General features: G+C 43.0%; 1 protein-coding gene and 1 long non-coding RNA gene across 2 annotated transcripts; one reads left to right on the top strand and one right to left on the bottom strand.

Annotated features, from left to right (window-relative positions):
* Positions 1 to 837: 837 nt before the first annotated feature.
* LOC106578730 (uncharacterized) lies at positions 838 to 1,434 on the top strand. Its single transcript, XR_001322513.3, has 3 exons — positions 838 to 917; positions 1,087 to 1,164; positions 1,302 to 1,434. It is a non-coding gene; the product is annotated as an uncharacterized LOC106578730 (long non-coding RNA).
* A 755-nt stretch (positions 1,435 to 2,189) lies between these two features.
* LOC106578676 (hemicentin-1) lies at positions 2,190 to 15,901 on the bottom strand. Its single transcript, XM_082961124.1, has 21 exons — positions 15,694 to 15,901; positions 14,986 to 15,285; positions 13,966 to 14,247; positions 13,423 to 13,698; positions 13,020 to 13,295; positions 10,995 to 11,246; positions 10,606 to 10,881; positions 10,108 to 10,359; positions 9,668 to 9,943; positions 8,955 to 9,206; positions 8,566 to 8,841; positions 8,068 to 8,319; positions 7,628 to 7,903; positions 6,915 to 7,166; positions 6,526 to 6,801; positions 6,028 to 6,279; positions 5,588 to 5,863; positions 4,873 to 5,124; positions 4,037 to 4,315; positions 3,480 to 3,737; positions 2,190 to 2,999 (listed from the first exon to the last, which is right to left on the bottom strand). Exons 1-21 carry the CDS (start codon positions 15,746 to 15,748, stop codon positions 2,920 to 2,922), a joined length of 5,226 nt encoding a protein of 1,741 aa, XP_082817250.1. The 5' UTR covers positions 15,749 to 15,901; the 3' UTR covers positions 2,190 to 2,919.
* Between the last annotated feature and the right edge of the window lie 16 nt (positions 15,902 to 15,917).

The following is a 15,917-nucleotide window of genomic DNA, read 5'->3' as shown; positions in this document are numbered from 1 at the left end:
CCAAGATTGAAATCTTTGGGCTGAATGCCTAGTGTCACATGTGGAGGAAACCTGGCACCATCCCTACGGTAAAGCATGGTGGTGCAGCATCATGCTTTGGGGATGTTTTTCAGTGGCAGGGACTGGGAGACTAGTCAGGATCAAGGGAAAGATGAACGGAGCAAAGTACAGAGAGATCCTTGATGAAAACCTGCTCCAGAGTGCTCAGGACCTTACACTGGGGCAAAGGTTCACCTTCCAACCGGACAACGACCCTAAGCACACAGCCAAGATAATGTCGAAGTTGCTTCGGGACAAGTCTCTGAATGTCCCTGAGTGGCCCAGCCAGAGCCCGGACTTGAACCTGATCAAACATCTCTGGAGAGTCCTGAAAATAGCTGTGCAGTGACACTCCCCGTCCAACCTGACAGAGCTTGAGGATCTGCAGAAAAGAATGGGAGAAACTCCCCACATACAGCTGTGCCAAGCTTGCAGCGTCATACCCAACAAGACTCAAGGTTGCAATCGCTGCCAAACATGCTTCAACAAATGACTGTGTAAATGGTTTGAATACTGATGTAAATGTGAGATTGAAAAAAATATATATATACATTTGCAAACAATTCTAAAAAAACTGTTTTGTCATTATGGGGTATTGTGTGCAGATTGATGAGGGGAAATAATATTTAATCCATTTTAGAATATGGCTGTAACATAACAAAATGTCGAAAAAGTCAGGGGGTCTTAATACTTTCCAAGTGCACTGTACATATCCATTCTGATCAACCTTTCTCTCTCTCTTATCCTCTCTACCAAGGGGTTCCTGAACTGATGTACACAGTTCAGGTGTCAGTGCCACTACAGTGGAGGACCCAGGGAGAGTTGGAGACCAGATCAACCCCCCCACAGACACCATGACAGACTGTGTGACTGTAAGGGTGTGTGATTAGGAAGTCATTGCTATTTGTCCAGTAAGTGGGCACAATCCAAGCCCGCTTGTCAGTCTGTTTCTGGCAGCCCATGATAGTAATATTTTTGGATGTCAAATAGTTGGCAGAAACTGAATGGCACTCAGGCTAATACAGCAGTTTGCTTTGTGTCACTCAGGGAGGAGGAGAGAGGGTTTGAGTGGAGGCTGCCTCTGCCAGGAGTCTGCCAAATCCTACCGCAAGCCCAGGAAGGCCTGTGAGTAGTCCTGTGTTTCTGTAACACTAACAGCAGTATATTGAAGAGTTTCTACAATACTTGTTACAGTGGACTCTCCCAAAGTCACCAATCTGTGTATCTCCCATCCCATCCTCTCTGACCTATACACAATCCAGTTGTGGCAATGTGCCGAAGGAAAGGATTCCAGAATCAGTGGAAATGCCAGAAGATCATGGAAAGGGTAGAAAGGTCAAAGGGTGACTTAGGCAAAAACTTCATGAGTATTCCAGTTTAAAGAGTTGACATTTAATAACTTCTTTATAAACCTTGTGACCATGTTTTGTAATCTCATGTTGCTCGCTCAAGAACCATGACTCGTTTTTTAATAAAAATGTATTATATAATTATACTCCTTTGTAATACACATTTTTTATAAACAGTTTCAATATGTGTGTGGAGTGATATCCAATGTATTATTTCAGTGTTTTATTCATTAAATTTTATATTTCCTTTTACGTGTTTTGTGCCACTCTAAATCCCTCTGTTGCTACTTTACTAGATCCACATATTTTTTGCATTTTACCCCTTTTCAATCTTCTCTCATCGTTGCAATTCCCCAGAGGGCTCGGGAGGCAACGTTCGAGTCATGCGTCCTCCGAAACATGACCTGCCAGATCGCGCTTCTTAACACCCGCCCGCTTAACCCGGATGCCAGCCGCAGCAATATGTCAGAGGTAACACACATTTCACCTGACAACCAAGGTCAGACTGCAGGCGCCCGGCTCGCACAGGGAGTCGCTAGAGCGCGATGAGTCAAGTAAAGCCCCCCCTCTGGCCAAACCCTCCCCTAACCCGGACGACACTGGGACAATTGTGCACTGCCCTATGGGACTCCCGATCCCTGCCGGTTGTGATACAGCCCGGGATCGAACCTGGGTCTGTGGTGATGCCTCTAGCACCTGCGATGCAGTGCCTTAGACTGCTGCGCCACTTGGGAGGCCCAAGAACCACATTTCTTCACACCATTTCTTCACCCAAGATTGCACCATTCAGTAATACAGGTGTGAAAAGACAGCACTTTATTTAATTAAGACAATAATTAATGAAGAGGAAATATAAACGTAAGACAACAGCACAAGCCTGCATCTCCTCTGAGGATTCACAAGCTTATAAATTTAATATGTGAAAAACAACCCATGCTTTACATAAACACCAGCTAAATGTATTATCGTTTGAAACATTTTACCTTTAAGGTATTTATAAGTTAAATAAACCTGAATTTGTACTTGAACAGAGTTTACATACATGATGAAACACAGAAAGGGACTGAGTGAATGGACTCCAGGGCAATAGTCACAGTCATAAGTGCAGTGAATATCTAAGAACATTTAATTAGAAACAGAAATAGGCAGCGCAGCTGAGCAGTGGATCTTTGCCCCTTCAATGACCATGTTGAAAACCAGTTTTCAAGATTTTGGTTTTTATTTATAGAGATGATTGACATATAAATACACTGTAGAGGTGGGTTCTATTCTAAGGGGATAGACCCCTCCCATCTGACCTCTTGTTGACTCTCCTCACAATCTAAAAGCATTGGAAAGGAGCTGAGCATACTAAACCCAGCCCTATGGTGGCAAGATGGGGCAATTACAATATCGACAATACCACTTGTTCCTATCCAGTCCTTTTTCATATCTGCGAGGAGAGTCAGTGAGGGTAGAGGGAAGGGGGTGATTGGCTGCCAACCAGCAGACATACATGCAGTGTGCTTACTGTGGTGGTCTCAGTGGTTGATCAAAGGCAGAGAGAGAGAGCTAGCAGGGCTGTCAGCATCAGACCACCTCTGGACTGGAATGGAGGGGCAAGTGAATGGCCTGAGAGAGAAAGAAGAATGGGAGAGAATGGGGACAAAGAGAATGGGAGAGGAGGGGGATAAAGAATGGGAGAGGAGGGGGCATAGGGAATGGGAGAGGAGGGGGATAAAGAGAATGGGAGAGGAGGGGGACAAAGAATGGTAGAGGAGGGGGACAAAGAATGGGAGACGAGGGGACAAAGATAATGGGACAGGAGGGGGACAAAGAATGGGAGAGAAGGGGGACAAAGAGAATGGGAGAGGAGGGGGACAAAGTGAATGAGTGAGGAAGTTTAAAAAAAATACAGTTTTTATTCCTGTCTGTACCCCCCAGTTCACCAGATGTCTTTATTGCATTTCCATGATGCATGAAAATGATCCTTGCACAAACAAGTACACAAACTAGAACCAAATTAAATTAAACATAATAAAAACAACTTTGTGACATTTAATTACTCAGTACGTCCCTCCTAGGTCTTACTGCAACAGCCCACCCACTTACCAGTGACATCCAGACTAATGGTATTGGACATTGAGATGTTGGTCACAGGGTTCTTGGCCACACAAGTGTAGTCCCCTGCATTCTCCAATGAGGCGATAACAGCCATCATAGGACCAGTCCCAAGAACTGATTGGTTGTTGAATTTCCACCCATACTCGCTGGTTGGCCGGGAGTCGGCAGAGCACTTCAGTGTAACTGTGATTACTGAGCCAATCACCACTGAGACTGGGCCAGAGATATTCACACTCTTAGGGCCATCTACAGAAAGAGGTTTAGAAAGGGGGGTCATAATTGGGAAAAGTCTAAATGGGATACTTGGGACATTCAACTCTTACGTCACCCCATTGAAGTTGAAATGTAAAACGGTTAAGGTAAGGGTTAAGGTTAGGGCTAGGTAAAGGTTAAGGTAGGGGTAGGGATTAAGGTTAGGGTTTAAGCTAGGGACATCCCAAGTATCCTGGATAGCACTAACCATCATACCAGTGGTGGGTTTCTGACTGTTTCTATATTATATAAACGTGTATCTTTTAAAATATTACTAAAACACCAGTACTTACAGTTCACCAGTAGCTGGTATTTAGGGCTGGTGTTTGGACCAAAGAGGTTGGTGGCAACACACTGATAGTTTCCATCGTTAGACACCTTGACTGGACTGAAGTGCAGAGAGTTGTTAGAGATGGTTATGTCAGAGTTCAAGGTGTTGTTCAGGACCAGAGACAGGTTGTCCTTCATCCAGTAGATGGTGTCATAGCGCCCGGTGACATCACAGGTCAGGGTTAGGTTGTCAGATGCTATTGGTAATCTGTTTCGTTTCACCGTCACCGACGTTATAGCCTCTGTGAGGAGAGAGCATGAGTATTGCTTTATGTACAGTATCAAGATTTTTCATTTGATCAAATGGTTAGTTCCAGCGACGCAATAGATATATAAAACAAACGGTTGTACGATCTGATTGATTGGAAATTACTGTTTTATGTTACTGTTTTATATATTTCCTGTTTTATATCATTATATCCTGTTAGTATGAATAGATGGTTTTTACATCTTTAGAGATTGAAAGTAGTGTTAGGTTCAAACTCTGTGTATGAGAAGAGTTTAATTATTTAGTGGACTGCAGTGGACTGTAGGAAAGTGTAATCCCAAGCCCTCTCCTGACTGAGGAGCACAGAAAAATCCAGGCTGATGGAAAAGTACATATTTGTGGAAGGAGGAGGTGAGAACTCAAGGTATAAGTGAACACTGCACTGTATTGCATTGATGTATTTAGCTGTATATCTGCACTGAGTAAAGATTTGAAGTGTTTGGGCTCTTTTGTAAGATAAGTATGTCTATTGTAATTCTTACTAGATTGTAAATAAACACAACAGAGCAAAGAATCAGAGGTCTGATTTACCAATGATGGTGAGCATCTTGGAGACAGTGCTGTTTCTGACAGTGACGTTGTTGAAGGCCACACAGGTGTACTCCCCATGACTGGCTAAGGTCAGTGGGCCAGTCTCATACACTGAGCCACTCGCCACCTGGGAGCCATTGAAGAACCAGCTGAACTGGCTGGGAGGCTGAGAGGAGGCAGAGCAGTTGAAGGTCACGATGTGTCCTGTTTCTCCAAATGCTGGTCCTGTTATAACAGGCATCTCGGGTCCATCTATAATACAAAAAACAATCAGCTAGAGCCAACATCTGACTGTCACTCAATAGAGGTTATTGGCAAGAAGTTCAAAGGTCATCAAAACATGTTAATTGTGTTAGAGGTGGGATTGAAACATTTTCATTGACTTTACTACAATATTTATAAGGACGTTCTCAAAGATTCCACATTAAGCTGTGGGGTTAAAGTTGAACTTTATAGCATTTGTGAACTACACTCTTAGAAAAAAAGGTGCTATCTAAAACCAAAAAAAAAGGGTTCTTTGGCTGTTCCTATAGAAGAACCCTTTGAAGAAACCCTTTTGGTTCTAGGTAGAATTGTTTTGGGTTCCATGTAGAACCCTTTCCAGAGAGGGTTCTACATGGAACCCAAAAGAGTTCTACCTGGAACCAAAAAGGGTTATCCTATGGGGACAGCCGCAGAACCCTTTTGGAACCCTATTTTCTATAAGTGTACTCACAGTTGACGATCAGTCTGTAGTTTGGGCTGGTCATGTTGCTGAGGGGGTTGGAAGCAGAACATTGATAGTCTCCGATGTCAGAATGCTGGACATAGTTGAAGGTCAGTGTATTGTTGTCCATAGAGAAGTCTGTTCTGTTGTCAGCATACAGAGGCCCGCCGTTCCTCATCCAGTGTATGGAGTAAACCGTTCCAGCGGTGCCACAGGTCAGAGAGAATCTCTCGTTCAGTATTGGCTGGGATCCAATGACTTTCACCATGGTCATGGTCACAGGTGCTGTGGATAGCAGATCAAATGTTTTTTCAGCACTTTATATGTCAACTTCCATCTCATTATACTGTAGGTTCAACAGCACTTAGGCTGTGTCTAAAACCAAATGAACACAAACAAAGTAAAGCAAGTTTTAGTCCCTTGATTTTAAGAAGCAGTTACTGACTCACCAATGATGGTGAGCATCTTGGAGACAGTGCTGTTTCTGACAGTGACGTTGTTGAAGGCCACACAGGTGTACTCCCCATGACTGGCTAAGGTCAGTGGGCCAGTCTCATACACTGAGCCACTCGCCACCTGGGAGCCATTGAAGAACCAGCTGAACTGGCTGGGAGGCTGAGAGGAGGCAGAGCAGTTGAAGATCACAATGTGTCCTGTCATCGCTATATCCGGACTCATGATAACAGGTCTCTCTGGACCATCTGGGAAACACAAGATAATGAAGATATTGAATGACATTAGCTATTGGAACTTCCATTAGTGCATTTACCTTGGTTTGACCCCTGCAACACCCAAGCATCCCCTTGCATTTATTACATTGGTGCCAGAAGTGGGATCAAAACCTATCCCTATTCCATTATTATAAATTCCATCCTTCCTTCATTATTGCTCAAAATTAGAATTACATTTGCAGATACGTTTGGTTTTGGGCCATAATAACTACTCACAGTTGACGATCAGTCTGTATTCTGGGCTGGTCATGTTGCTGAGGGGGTTGTAGGCAGAACACTGATAGTCTCCGTTGTCAGAATCCTCGACAGAGTTGAAGGTTAGTGTATTGTTGTCCATAGAGAAGTCTGTTCTGTTATCAGCATACAGAGGCCAGCCGTTCTTCATCCAGTGAATGGAGTAAATGGTTCCAGCGGTGTCACAGGTCAGAGTAAACAAGTAGTCTGCTATTGGCTGGGCACCCATGACTTTCACCATGGCCATGGTTACAGGTTCTGTGAAAAAAACATCAGTGTCACAATAATATTGACTACAATCACAATCACTGTATGTTGAATGGCCTATATCTACATGTACAAGTTACGTTTGGATGACTCTTCAGTCTTACCAACAACCGTGAGCATCTTGGAGACAGTGCTGTTTCTGACAGTGACGTTGTTGAAGGCCACACAGGTGTACTCCCCATGACTGGCTAAGGTCAGTGGGCCAGTCTCATACACTGAGCCACTCGCCACCTGGGAGCCATTGAAGAACCAGCTGAACTGGCTGGGAGGCTGAGAGGACGCAGAGCAGTTGAAGGTCACGATGTGTCCTGTTTCTCCAAATGCTGGTCCTGTTATAACAGGCATCTCTGGTCCATCTATAATACAAAAAACAATCAGCTAGAGCCAACATCTGACTGTCACTCAATAGAGGTTATTGGCAAGAAGTTCAAAGGTCATCAAAAAATGTTTATAGTGTTAGAGGTGGGATTGAAACATTTACATTGACTTTACTACAATATTTATAAAGGAAGTTCTCAAACATTCCACATCAAGCTGTGGGGTTAAAGTTGAACTTTATAGCATTTGTGAACTATACTCTTAGAAAGAAAGGTGCTATTTAGAACCAAAAAAGTGTTCTTTGGCTGTTCCTATAGAAGAACCCTTTGAAGAAACCCTTTTGGTTCTAGGTAGAACCGTTTTGGGTTCCATGTAGAACCCTTTCCAGAGAGGGTTCTACATGGAACCCAAAAGAGTTCTACCTGGAACAAAAAAGGGTTATCCTATGGGGACAGCCGCAGAACCCTTTTGAAACCCTTTTTTCTATGAGTGTACTCACAGTTGACGATCAGTCTGTAGTTTGGGCTGGTCATGTTGCTGAGGGGGTTGGAAGCAGAACATTGATAGTCTCCGATGTCAGAATGCTGGACATAGTTGAAGGTCAGTGTATTGTTGTCCATAGAGAAGTCTGTTCTGTTGTCAGCATACAGAGGCCCGCCGTTCCTCATCCAGTGTATGGAGTAAACCGTTCCAGCGGTGCCACAGGTCAGAGAGAATCTCTCGTTCAGTATTGGCTGGGCTCCAATGACTTTCACCATGGTCATGGTCACAGGTGCTGTGGATAGCAGATCAAATGTTTTTTCAGCACTTTATATGTCAACTTCCATCTCATTATACTGTAGGTTCAACAGCACTTAGGCTGTGTCTAAAACCAAATGAACACAAACGAAGTAAAGCAAGTTTTAGTCCCTTGATTTTAAGAAGCAGTTACTGACTCACCAATGATGGTGAGCATCTTGGAGACAGTGCTGTTTCTGACAGTGACGTTGTTGAAGGCCACACAGGTGTACTCCCCATGACTGGCTAAGGTCAGTGGGCCAGTCTCATACACTGAGCCACTCGCCACCTGGGAGCCATTGAAGAACCAGCTGAACTGGCTGGGAGGCTGAGAGGAGGCAGAGCAGTTGAAGATCACAATGTGTCCTGTCATCGCTATATCCGGACTCATGATAACAGGTCTCTCTGGACCATCTGGGAAACACAAGATAATGAAGATATTGAATGACATTAGCTATTGGAACTTCCATTAGTGCATTTACCTTGGTTTGACCCCTGCAACACCCAAGCATCCCCTTGCATTTATTACATTGGTGCCAGAAGTGGGATCAAAACCTATCCCTATTCCATTATTATAAATTCCATCCTTCCTTCATTATTGCTCAAAATTAGAATTACATTTGCAGATACGTTTGGTTTTGGGCCATAATAACTACTCACAGTTGACGATCAGTCTGTATTCTGGGCTGGTCATGTTGCTGAGGGGGTTGTAGGCAGAACACTGATAGTCTCCGTTGTCAGAATCCTCGACAGAGTTGAAGGTTAGTGTATTGTTGTCCATAGAGAAGTCTGTTCTGTTATCAGCATACAGAGGCCAGCCGTTCTTCATCCAGTGAATGGAGTAAATGGTTCCAGCGGTGTCACAGGTCAGAGTAAACAAGTAGTCTGCTATTGGCTGGGCACCCATGACTTTCACCATGGCCATGGTTACAGGTTCTGTGAAAAAAACATCAGTGTCACAATAATATTGACTACAATCACAATCACTGTATGTTGAATGGCCTATATCTACATGTACAAGTTACGTTTGGATGACTCTTCAGTCTTACCAACAACAGTGAGCATCTTGGAGACAGTGCTGTTTCTGACAGTGACGTTGTTGAAGGCCACACAGGTGTACTCCCCATGACTGGCTAAGGTCAGTGGGCCAGTCTCATACACTGAGCCACTCGCCACCTGGGAGCCATTGAAGAACCAGCTGAACTGGCTGGGAGGCTGAGAGGAGGCAGAGCAGTTGAAGGTCACGATGTGTCCTGTTTCTCCAAATGCTGGTCCTGTTATAACAGGCATCTCTGGTCCATCTATAATACAAAAAACAATCAGCTAGAGCCAACATCTGACTGTCACTCAATAGAGGTTATTGGCAAGAAGTTCAAAGGTCATCAAAATATGTTTATAGTGTTAGAGGTGGGATTGAAACATTTACATTGACTTTACTACAATATTTATAAAGGAAGTTCTCAAACATTCCACATCAAGCTGTGGGGTTAAAGTTGAACTTTATAGCATTTGTGAACTATACTCTTAGAAAGAAAGGTGCTATTTAGAACCAAAAAAGTGTTCTTTGGCTGTTCCTATAGAAGAACCCTTTGAAGAAACCCTTTTGGTTCTAGGTAGAACCGTTTTGGGTTCCATGTAGAACCCTTTCCAGAGAGGGTTCTACATGGAACCCAAAAGAGTTCTACCTGGAACAAAAAAGGGTTATCCTATGGGGACAGCCGCAGAACCCTTTTGAAACCCTTTTTTCTATGAGTGTACTCACAGTTGACGATCAGTCTGTAGTTTGGGCTGGTCATGTTGCTGAGGGGGTTGGAAGCAGAACATTGATAGTCTCCGATGTCAGAATGCTGGACATAGTTGAAGGTCAGTGTATTGTTGTCCATAGAGAAGTCTGTTCTGTTGTCAGCATACAGAGGCCCGCCGTTCCTCATCCAGTGTATGGAGTAAACCGTTCCAGCGGTGCCACAGGTCAGAGAGAATCTCTCGTTCAGTATTGGCTGGGATCCAATGACTTTCACCATGGTCATGGTCACAGGTGCTGTGGATAGCAGATCAAATGTTTTTTCAGCACTTTATATGTCAACTTCCATCTCATTATACTGTAGGTTCAACAGCACTTAGGCTGTGTCTAAAATCAAATGAACACAAACGAAGTAAAGCAAGTTTTAGTCCATTGATTTTAAGAAGCAGTTACTGACTCACCAATGATGGTGAGCATCTTGGAGACAGTGCTGTTTCTGACAGTGACGTTGTTGAAGGCCACACAGGTGTACTCCCCATGACTGGCTAAGGTCAGTGGGCCAGTCTCATACACTGAGCCACTCGCCACCTGGGAGCCATTGAAGAACCAGCTGAACTGGCTGGGAGGCTGAGAGGAGGCAGAGCAGTTGAAGGTCACGATGTGTCCTGTCATCGCTATATCCGGACTCATGATAACAGGTCTCTCTGGACCATCTGGGAAACACAAGATAATGAAGATATTGAATGACATTAGCTATTGGAACTTCCATTAGTGCATTTACCTTGGTTTGACCCCTGCAACACCCAAGCATCCCCTTGCATTTATTACATTGGTGCCAGAAGTGGGATCAAAACCTATCCCTATTCCATTATTATAAATTCCATCCTTCCTTCATTATTGCTCAAAATTAGAATTACATTTGCAGATACGTTTGGTTTTGGGCCATAATAACTACTCACAGTTGACGATCAGTCTGTATTCTGGGCTGGTCATGTTGCTGAGGGGGTTGTAGGCAGAACACTGATAGTCTCCGTTGTCAGAATCCTCGACAGAGTTGAAGGTTAGTGTATTGTTGTCCATAGAGAAGTCTGTTCTGTTATCAGCATACAGAGGCCAGCCGTTCTTCATCCAGTGAATGGAGTAAATGGTTCCAGCGGTGTCACAGGTCAGAGTAAACAAGTAGTCTGCTATTGGCTGGGCACCCATGACTTTCACCATGGCCATGGTTACAGGTTCTGTGAAAAAAACATCAGTGTCACAATAATACTGACTACAATCACAATCACTGTATGTTGAATGGCCTATATCTACATGTACAAGTTACGTTTGGATGACTCTTCAGTCTTACCAACAACAGTGAGCATCTTGGAGACAGTGCTGTTTCTGACAGTGACGTTGTTGAAGGCCACACAGGTGTACTCCCCATGACTGGCTAAGGTCAGTGGGCCAGTCTCATACACTGAGCCACTCGCCACCTGGGAGCCATTGAAGAACCAGCTGAACTGGCTGGGAGGCTGAGAGGAGGCAGAGCAGTTGAAGGTCACGATGTGTCCTGTCATTGCTATAGCTGGACTAGTTACGTCAGGTCTCTCTGGTCCAACTGTTAAATACAAGACAGTATGGTTAGTCTTATGGTCTTACTATTTTGACAAAGAATGTAGCCTTACAACAGCTCATAGGTGCAAAAGCCTATCTCCTGTTTCTGTTGCGTGTTGCAGCTTGATATATAAGTACATCCCCTGGACAGGACACTAGGTTTTCACAGGCCCTTACTCCCAATTTATCTCCTCAGTGCTGAGTGCCAAGTAAAGACACATTGGGTACCATTACAGTCGTTGGTATGACTCGTCCAGGGATCAAGCTCCCAGTGGTGAAAAAAGAACCCAATTGTCATACTCAAGTAAAAGTGAAAGTCACCCAGTACAAAAACTACTTGAGTTAAAGTCTAAAAGTATTTGGTTTTAAATCTACTTAAATATCAAAAGTAAATGTAATTGCTAAAATATGCTTAAACTTCTTAGGGCTAAGCCCCTTTTTTGTCAATTTCCGCCTGAATGACATGCCCAGGGTAAACTGCCTGTTGCTCAGGCTCTGAAGCCAGGATATGCATATAATTGGTACCATTGGAAAGAAAACACTTTGAAGTTTGTAGAAATTGTAAAAATAATGTAGGAAAATATAACACAATAGATATGGTAGGAGAAAAGCCAAAGACATCCTTTTAGAATGGCAAGTAAAAGGTCATATTGAAAATTAGCTCCCTGGATGCAATTCCTATGGCTTCCACAGGGTGTCAGCAGTGTATGTTCAAGGTTTCAGGCTTGTAACTTCAAAAACAAATAAGAAATATCAGTTTTAATGCAGGAACACAATCTTGGAAATTCGTGTTTGCGCGTGCCATGAATACAGGATGCACCTGCTAAAATCGGTTTCCTATTGAACATACATCTTTCCTAAAGAAATATTATACTTTGATTACATTTTAGGGTATCTGAGGAGTAAATAGAAACATATTTTGACTTGTTGAAACAAAGTTTAGGGGTAGATTTTCGAATTCCTTTCTCTGCATGTTGAACGAGTGGATTACTCAAATCGATGGCGCCAACTAAACTGACTTTTTGGGATATAAAGAAGGATTTTATCTAACAAAACAACACTACATGTTATATCTGGGACCCTTTGGATGACAAATCAGAGGAAGATTTTCAAAAAGTAAGTGAATATTTAATCGCTATTTGTGAATTTCTGAAACCTGTGCCGTGGATTTTTTTTTGGTGTGGGGCGCTGTCCTCAAACAATTGCATGGCATGTTTTCACTGTAATAGCTACTGTAAATCGATCAGTGCAGTTAGATTAACAAGAATTTAAGCTTTCAACCGATGTAAGACACGTATATGTTAACAAACAAGACGGGACGATTTTCTTGTTTAAAAAAATTGCAGATAGCCAGGGGCAAACTCAAACATCATGTACAAACCAGGCATTTGTGCTTAGTGAGTCCGCCAGATCAGTGGCAGTAGGGATGACCAGGCATGTTCAGTTGATAAGTGCATGAATTGGACCATTTTTCTGTCCTGCTTAGCATTCAAAATGTAACAAGTACTTTTGGGTGTCAGGGAGTAAAGAGTAAGGAGTAAAAAGTACATAATTTTATTTAGGAATGTAGTGGAGTAAAAGTTGTCCAAAATATAAATAGTAAAGTAAAATACAGATACCCCAAAAAACTACTTAAGTACTACTTTAAAGTATTTTTACTTAAGTACTTTACACCTCTGCAAGCTCCCAACCTTCTAATCTCAGGGCGGACACTCTAACTACAAGGCCATTGAATTGGTTTTATCAGACAAAGACTACCAGCTCTTGTAATACTCACAGTTCACCACAAGCTTGTATGTCATGCTGGTCAAGTTGCTAACAGCATTAAAGGCCTCACAGAGATATTCTCCACTGTCAGAAAACTGGATTGGGTTGATAACCATTGTCTTGTTGTCCGTAGAGAAGAATGTTCTGTTGTTTAGGGAGATGAGCTGGCCGTTAATCAACCAATGAATGTAGACTACAGGTCCAGTCACCTCACACCGCAGAGTGAAGGACTGATCCAGTATCGGTAGCTTCCCATCACGATTCAACGACACCGCTGATATCGGCTCTATGGTAAAAAGAAGAGGAAGAGTACTTCACTCGATCGGTGGTAAAAATACCATTGTCTTCATAACCATCAATAATCAAATATTCACTACCAACTATATGACATTTCGTAACGAATGTTGCCTCACCCACGATCTTTATCATTGTGGTCATGGAGGCGTATCGGAGTGTGACATTGTTGTGGGCTAAGCATGCGTAACTTCCTGTCTGGTTCTCCCTGGTGTTCTGCAGGCTCAGCTGTGGACTTTGATCGTTGAGGAACACCCCATTAAACCTCCACTTGTAGGACACAGCGGGTTTGGACTGAGCGGAGCAGGACAGAGTGATGACAGAGCCCATCATGTAGGCTGTATGTCCTATGGTCATCTCAGGAACTACCATCATGGTGAGGTTACTTGGGCCATCTATGGGAGGAATGAATAACAATGAAGTGTTGGGTAAACATTACCTAGAATATGTTTCCGTCCTGCTCTATTGTGCAGGCTGAGGAACTAAACACAGTGTACTAATGATCCATGCAAATAATGACCTGGATCATGTGGACATAGAGTAATGGTTTGGGATGAAAATAGGCATATTACATCATTGCATAGAATGCTGGCTCTCAATGACAAGGTACAATCCATGTCTGTTGTGTATGACTCATGTGCACTGCATACTCTGATACTCACATCTAACATTGAGGCCAATGGGCTGGCTGGTGCCATTGCTGATTCCATTGATGACCTCACATCTGAATGGCCCTTCATCGTATCGTGTCACACTGACTATGGAGAGAGTGCTGTTCCCAACTCCAAGCCGAACTCTGTCACTGGCTGCAACCTCTGAGCTGCCATTCATCCAGCGGTAGGAGAGGGAGGTGCCAGAGGAGACGGAGCAGGTGAAAATGGAAGTGTCGTTTAATTCCACTAGATCAGTGGCGTTGGCCCTTAGAGTCACGTTTGAAATGGGCTCTGTGGGTGAGAGAGTAGATGGCAGTCAAGATAAGATGGATGTGTCTCAAGAAAGGTTTTTGTGTGTGTTACTGAATTACAACCATATAGTTGCTATTTCTTTCACACTGAAACACTTGTTTTGGAAATCAATCTAAATATGCTATTTTGTTTACTTATCATAAAGACCAGGTTTCAGGATTGAGCCCTGTTAAGCCCTTAGTGTCTTTGAAAACATAAAATGTATTGTGTACGTCTTATCTGAAATTGAAAAGAACAGTTTGCTCACACTCTGTGATCTGTATAAGGTATTATGAAGGTCAACTTCACTATAGGTTCAGAAAACATTGACATTTTTAAGAGTTAGCTTTCCATGTCAGGAAAATTACTTTTATTATTATGACAGAGATGAATCATTGATAGACAATGTATCTGCATCTGTGGAGGCTGCTGAGGGGAGAATGGCTCATAATAATGGCTGGAATGGAATGGTATCAAAAACATCGTTTTCATATGTTTGATACCATTCCATTCAATTCATTACACTCAATTACAGCTATTATTATTAGCTGTCCTTCCTTCATCAGCCTCCTCTGGTGTGCAAGCATGTTTGCATGTGAACCTGCGTGCAAGTAAGTATGTGAATGGGCAAGTAAGTGTGCAGGTGAGCATGTGTGCTAGGAAGTTACCGTGTGTGCCATTGAGAGATAGTCTACCATCGTAGAAAGATAAACAGACAGACAGAGGTCAGTTCCTTACCCTGGACAGACAAAGTCACCACAGCTTTCAGGACTGGCTCCATTCCCTGCACGGTATATCGTCCTGAGTCGTTGAGTTGGAGAGAGTTTATGGACAGCTCTGAGGAGGAGCGGTTGAATGAGACTCTGCCTTGATAACTTGTACTCACAATACTGCCACCAGGATAGAAAAGTACGATGGCTGTAGTTTCGTATGACCAGGTCCCTATGTTGATGGGGCTTTCGGGAACTAGGTTCAGGGTGACATTACTGCCCACAGCTAAGGGGTTCATAGAGGGAACCACCACCTGGCCAGAGACACCTAGAAGAGGATGGATTGACGAGTTTAATTCATGTTTTGAGGTATTATTAATCAGTACAAAAGTCTTTAAAGTCCTTTAAATATTTTAATTGAAATGAATCAAATCTTCAGACTAAGGAACTTTAACAGAAATACAAGCTTTTGTTTACAAATTAGTGCCTTCAAGTTGAATGCAGAATTTACAACATGACCTAGTATCTATGTCTAATGTCTACTCTAGACATTGGTTGGTTGTCAATGTCAGATAAATAGAAATCTCCATCTTTCTGACTTGATACTGTTTGACTGAAGTTCATCAACCAAACAGAGACATTTGAACAACCTGTTACTTATTTAACAAAGCGTTTGTGACATATTGCACAGATAAGCGTCAATATATTTCCAGAATGAGCTTATCGTCCACTTTACCTGTCGTGAAGTTGAGCAGCACCAGGATGAGAACCCACACCAGAGGATGGTCCATAGTTCTGCCACTTATCAAACACTGATCAGAAATGAACGGGACACTTTCCTATGAACCAAATGACTGTCCAGACTTCTTGATAATAATACCAAACATGTCGATACTGCACAGTCACAGTCTCCTCTCAATCAGCAAATATTTATTCAGGATCATGTAATGCTGCTGGAGT

The sequence above is a fragment of the Salmo salar genome, chromosome 02, assembly GCF_965601325.2.
Source record: "Salmo salar chromosome 02, fSalSal1, whole genome shotgun sequence".
NCBI lineage: Eukaryota > Metazoa > Chordata > Actinopteri > Salmoniformes > Salmonidae > Salmo > Salmo salar.
This window is presented reverse-complemented; position numbering and strand designations above follow the sequence as displayed.

Bases quoted from the DNA above. Each gene is read 5' to 3' on its own strand.
- LOC106578676 (XM_082961124.1), bottom strand. From the start codon at position 15,748: ATGGACCATCCTCTGGTGTGGGTTCTCATCCTGGTGCTGCTCAACTTC. The intron at 5,125-5,587 runs GTGAGTACACTT...TTTGTATTATAG, and splicing joins CTACAGACTGATCGTCAACT to ATGGACCCGAGATGCCTGTT. The intron at 3,000-3,479 runs GTAAGTGGGTGG...TTTCTCTCTCAG, and splicing joins CATTAGTCTGGATGTCACTG to GCCATTCACTTGCCCCTCCA.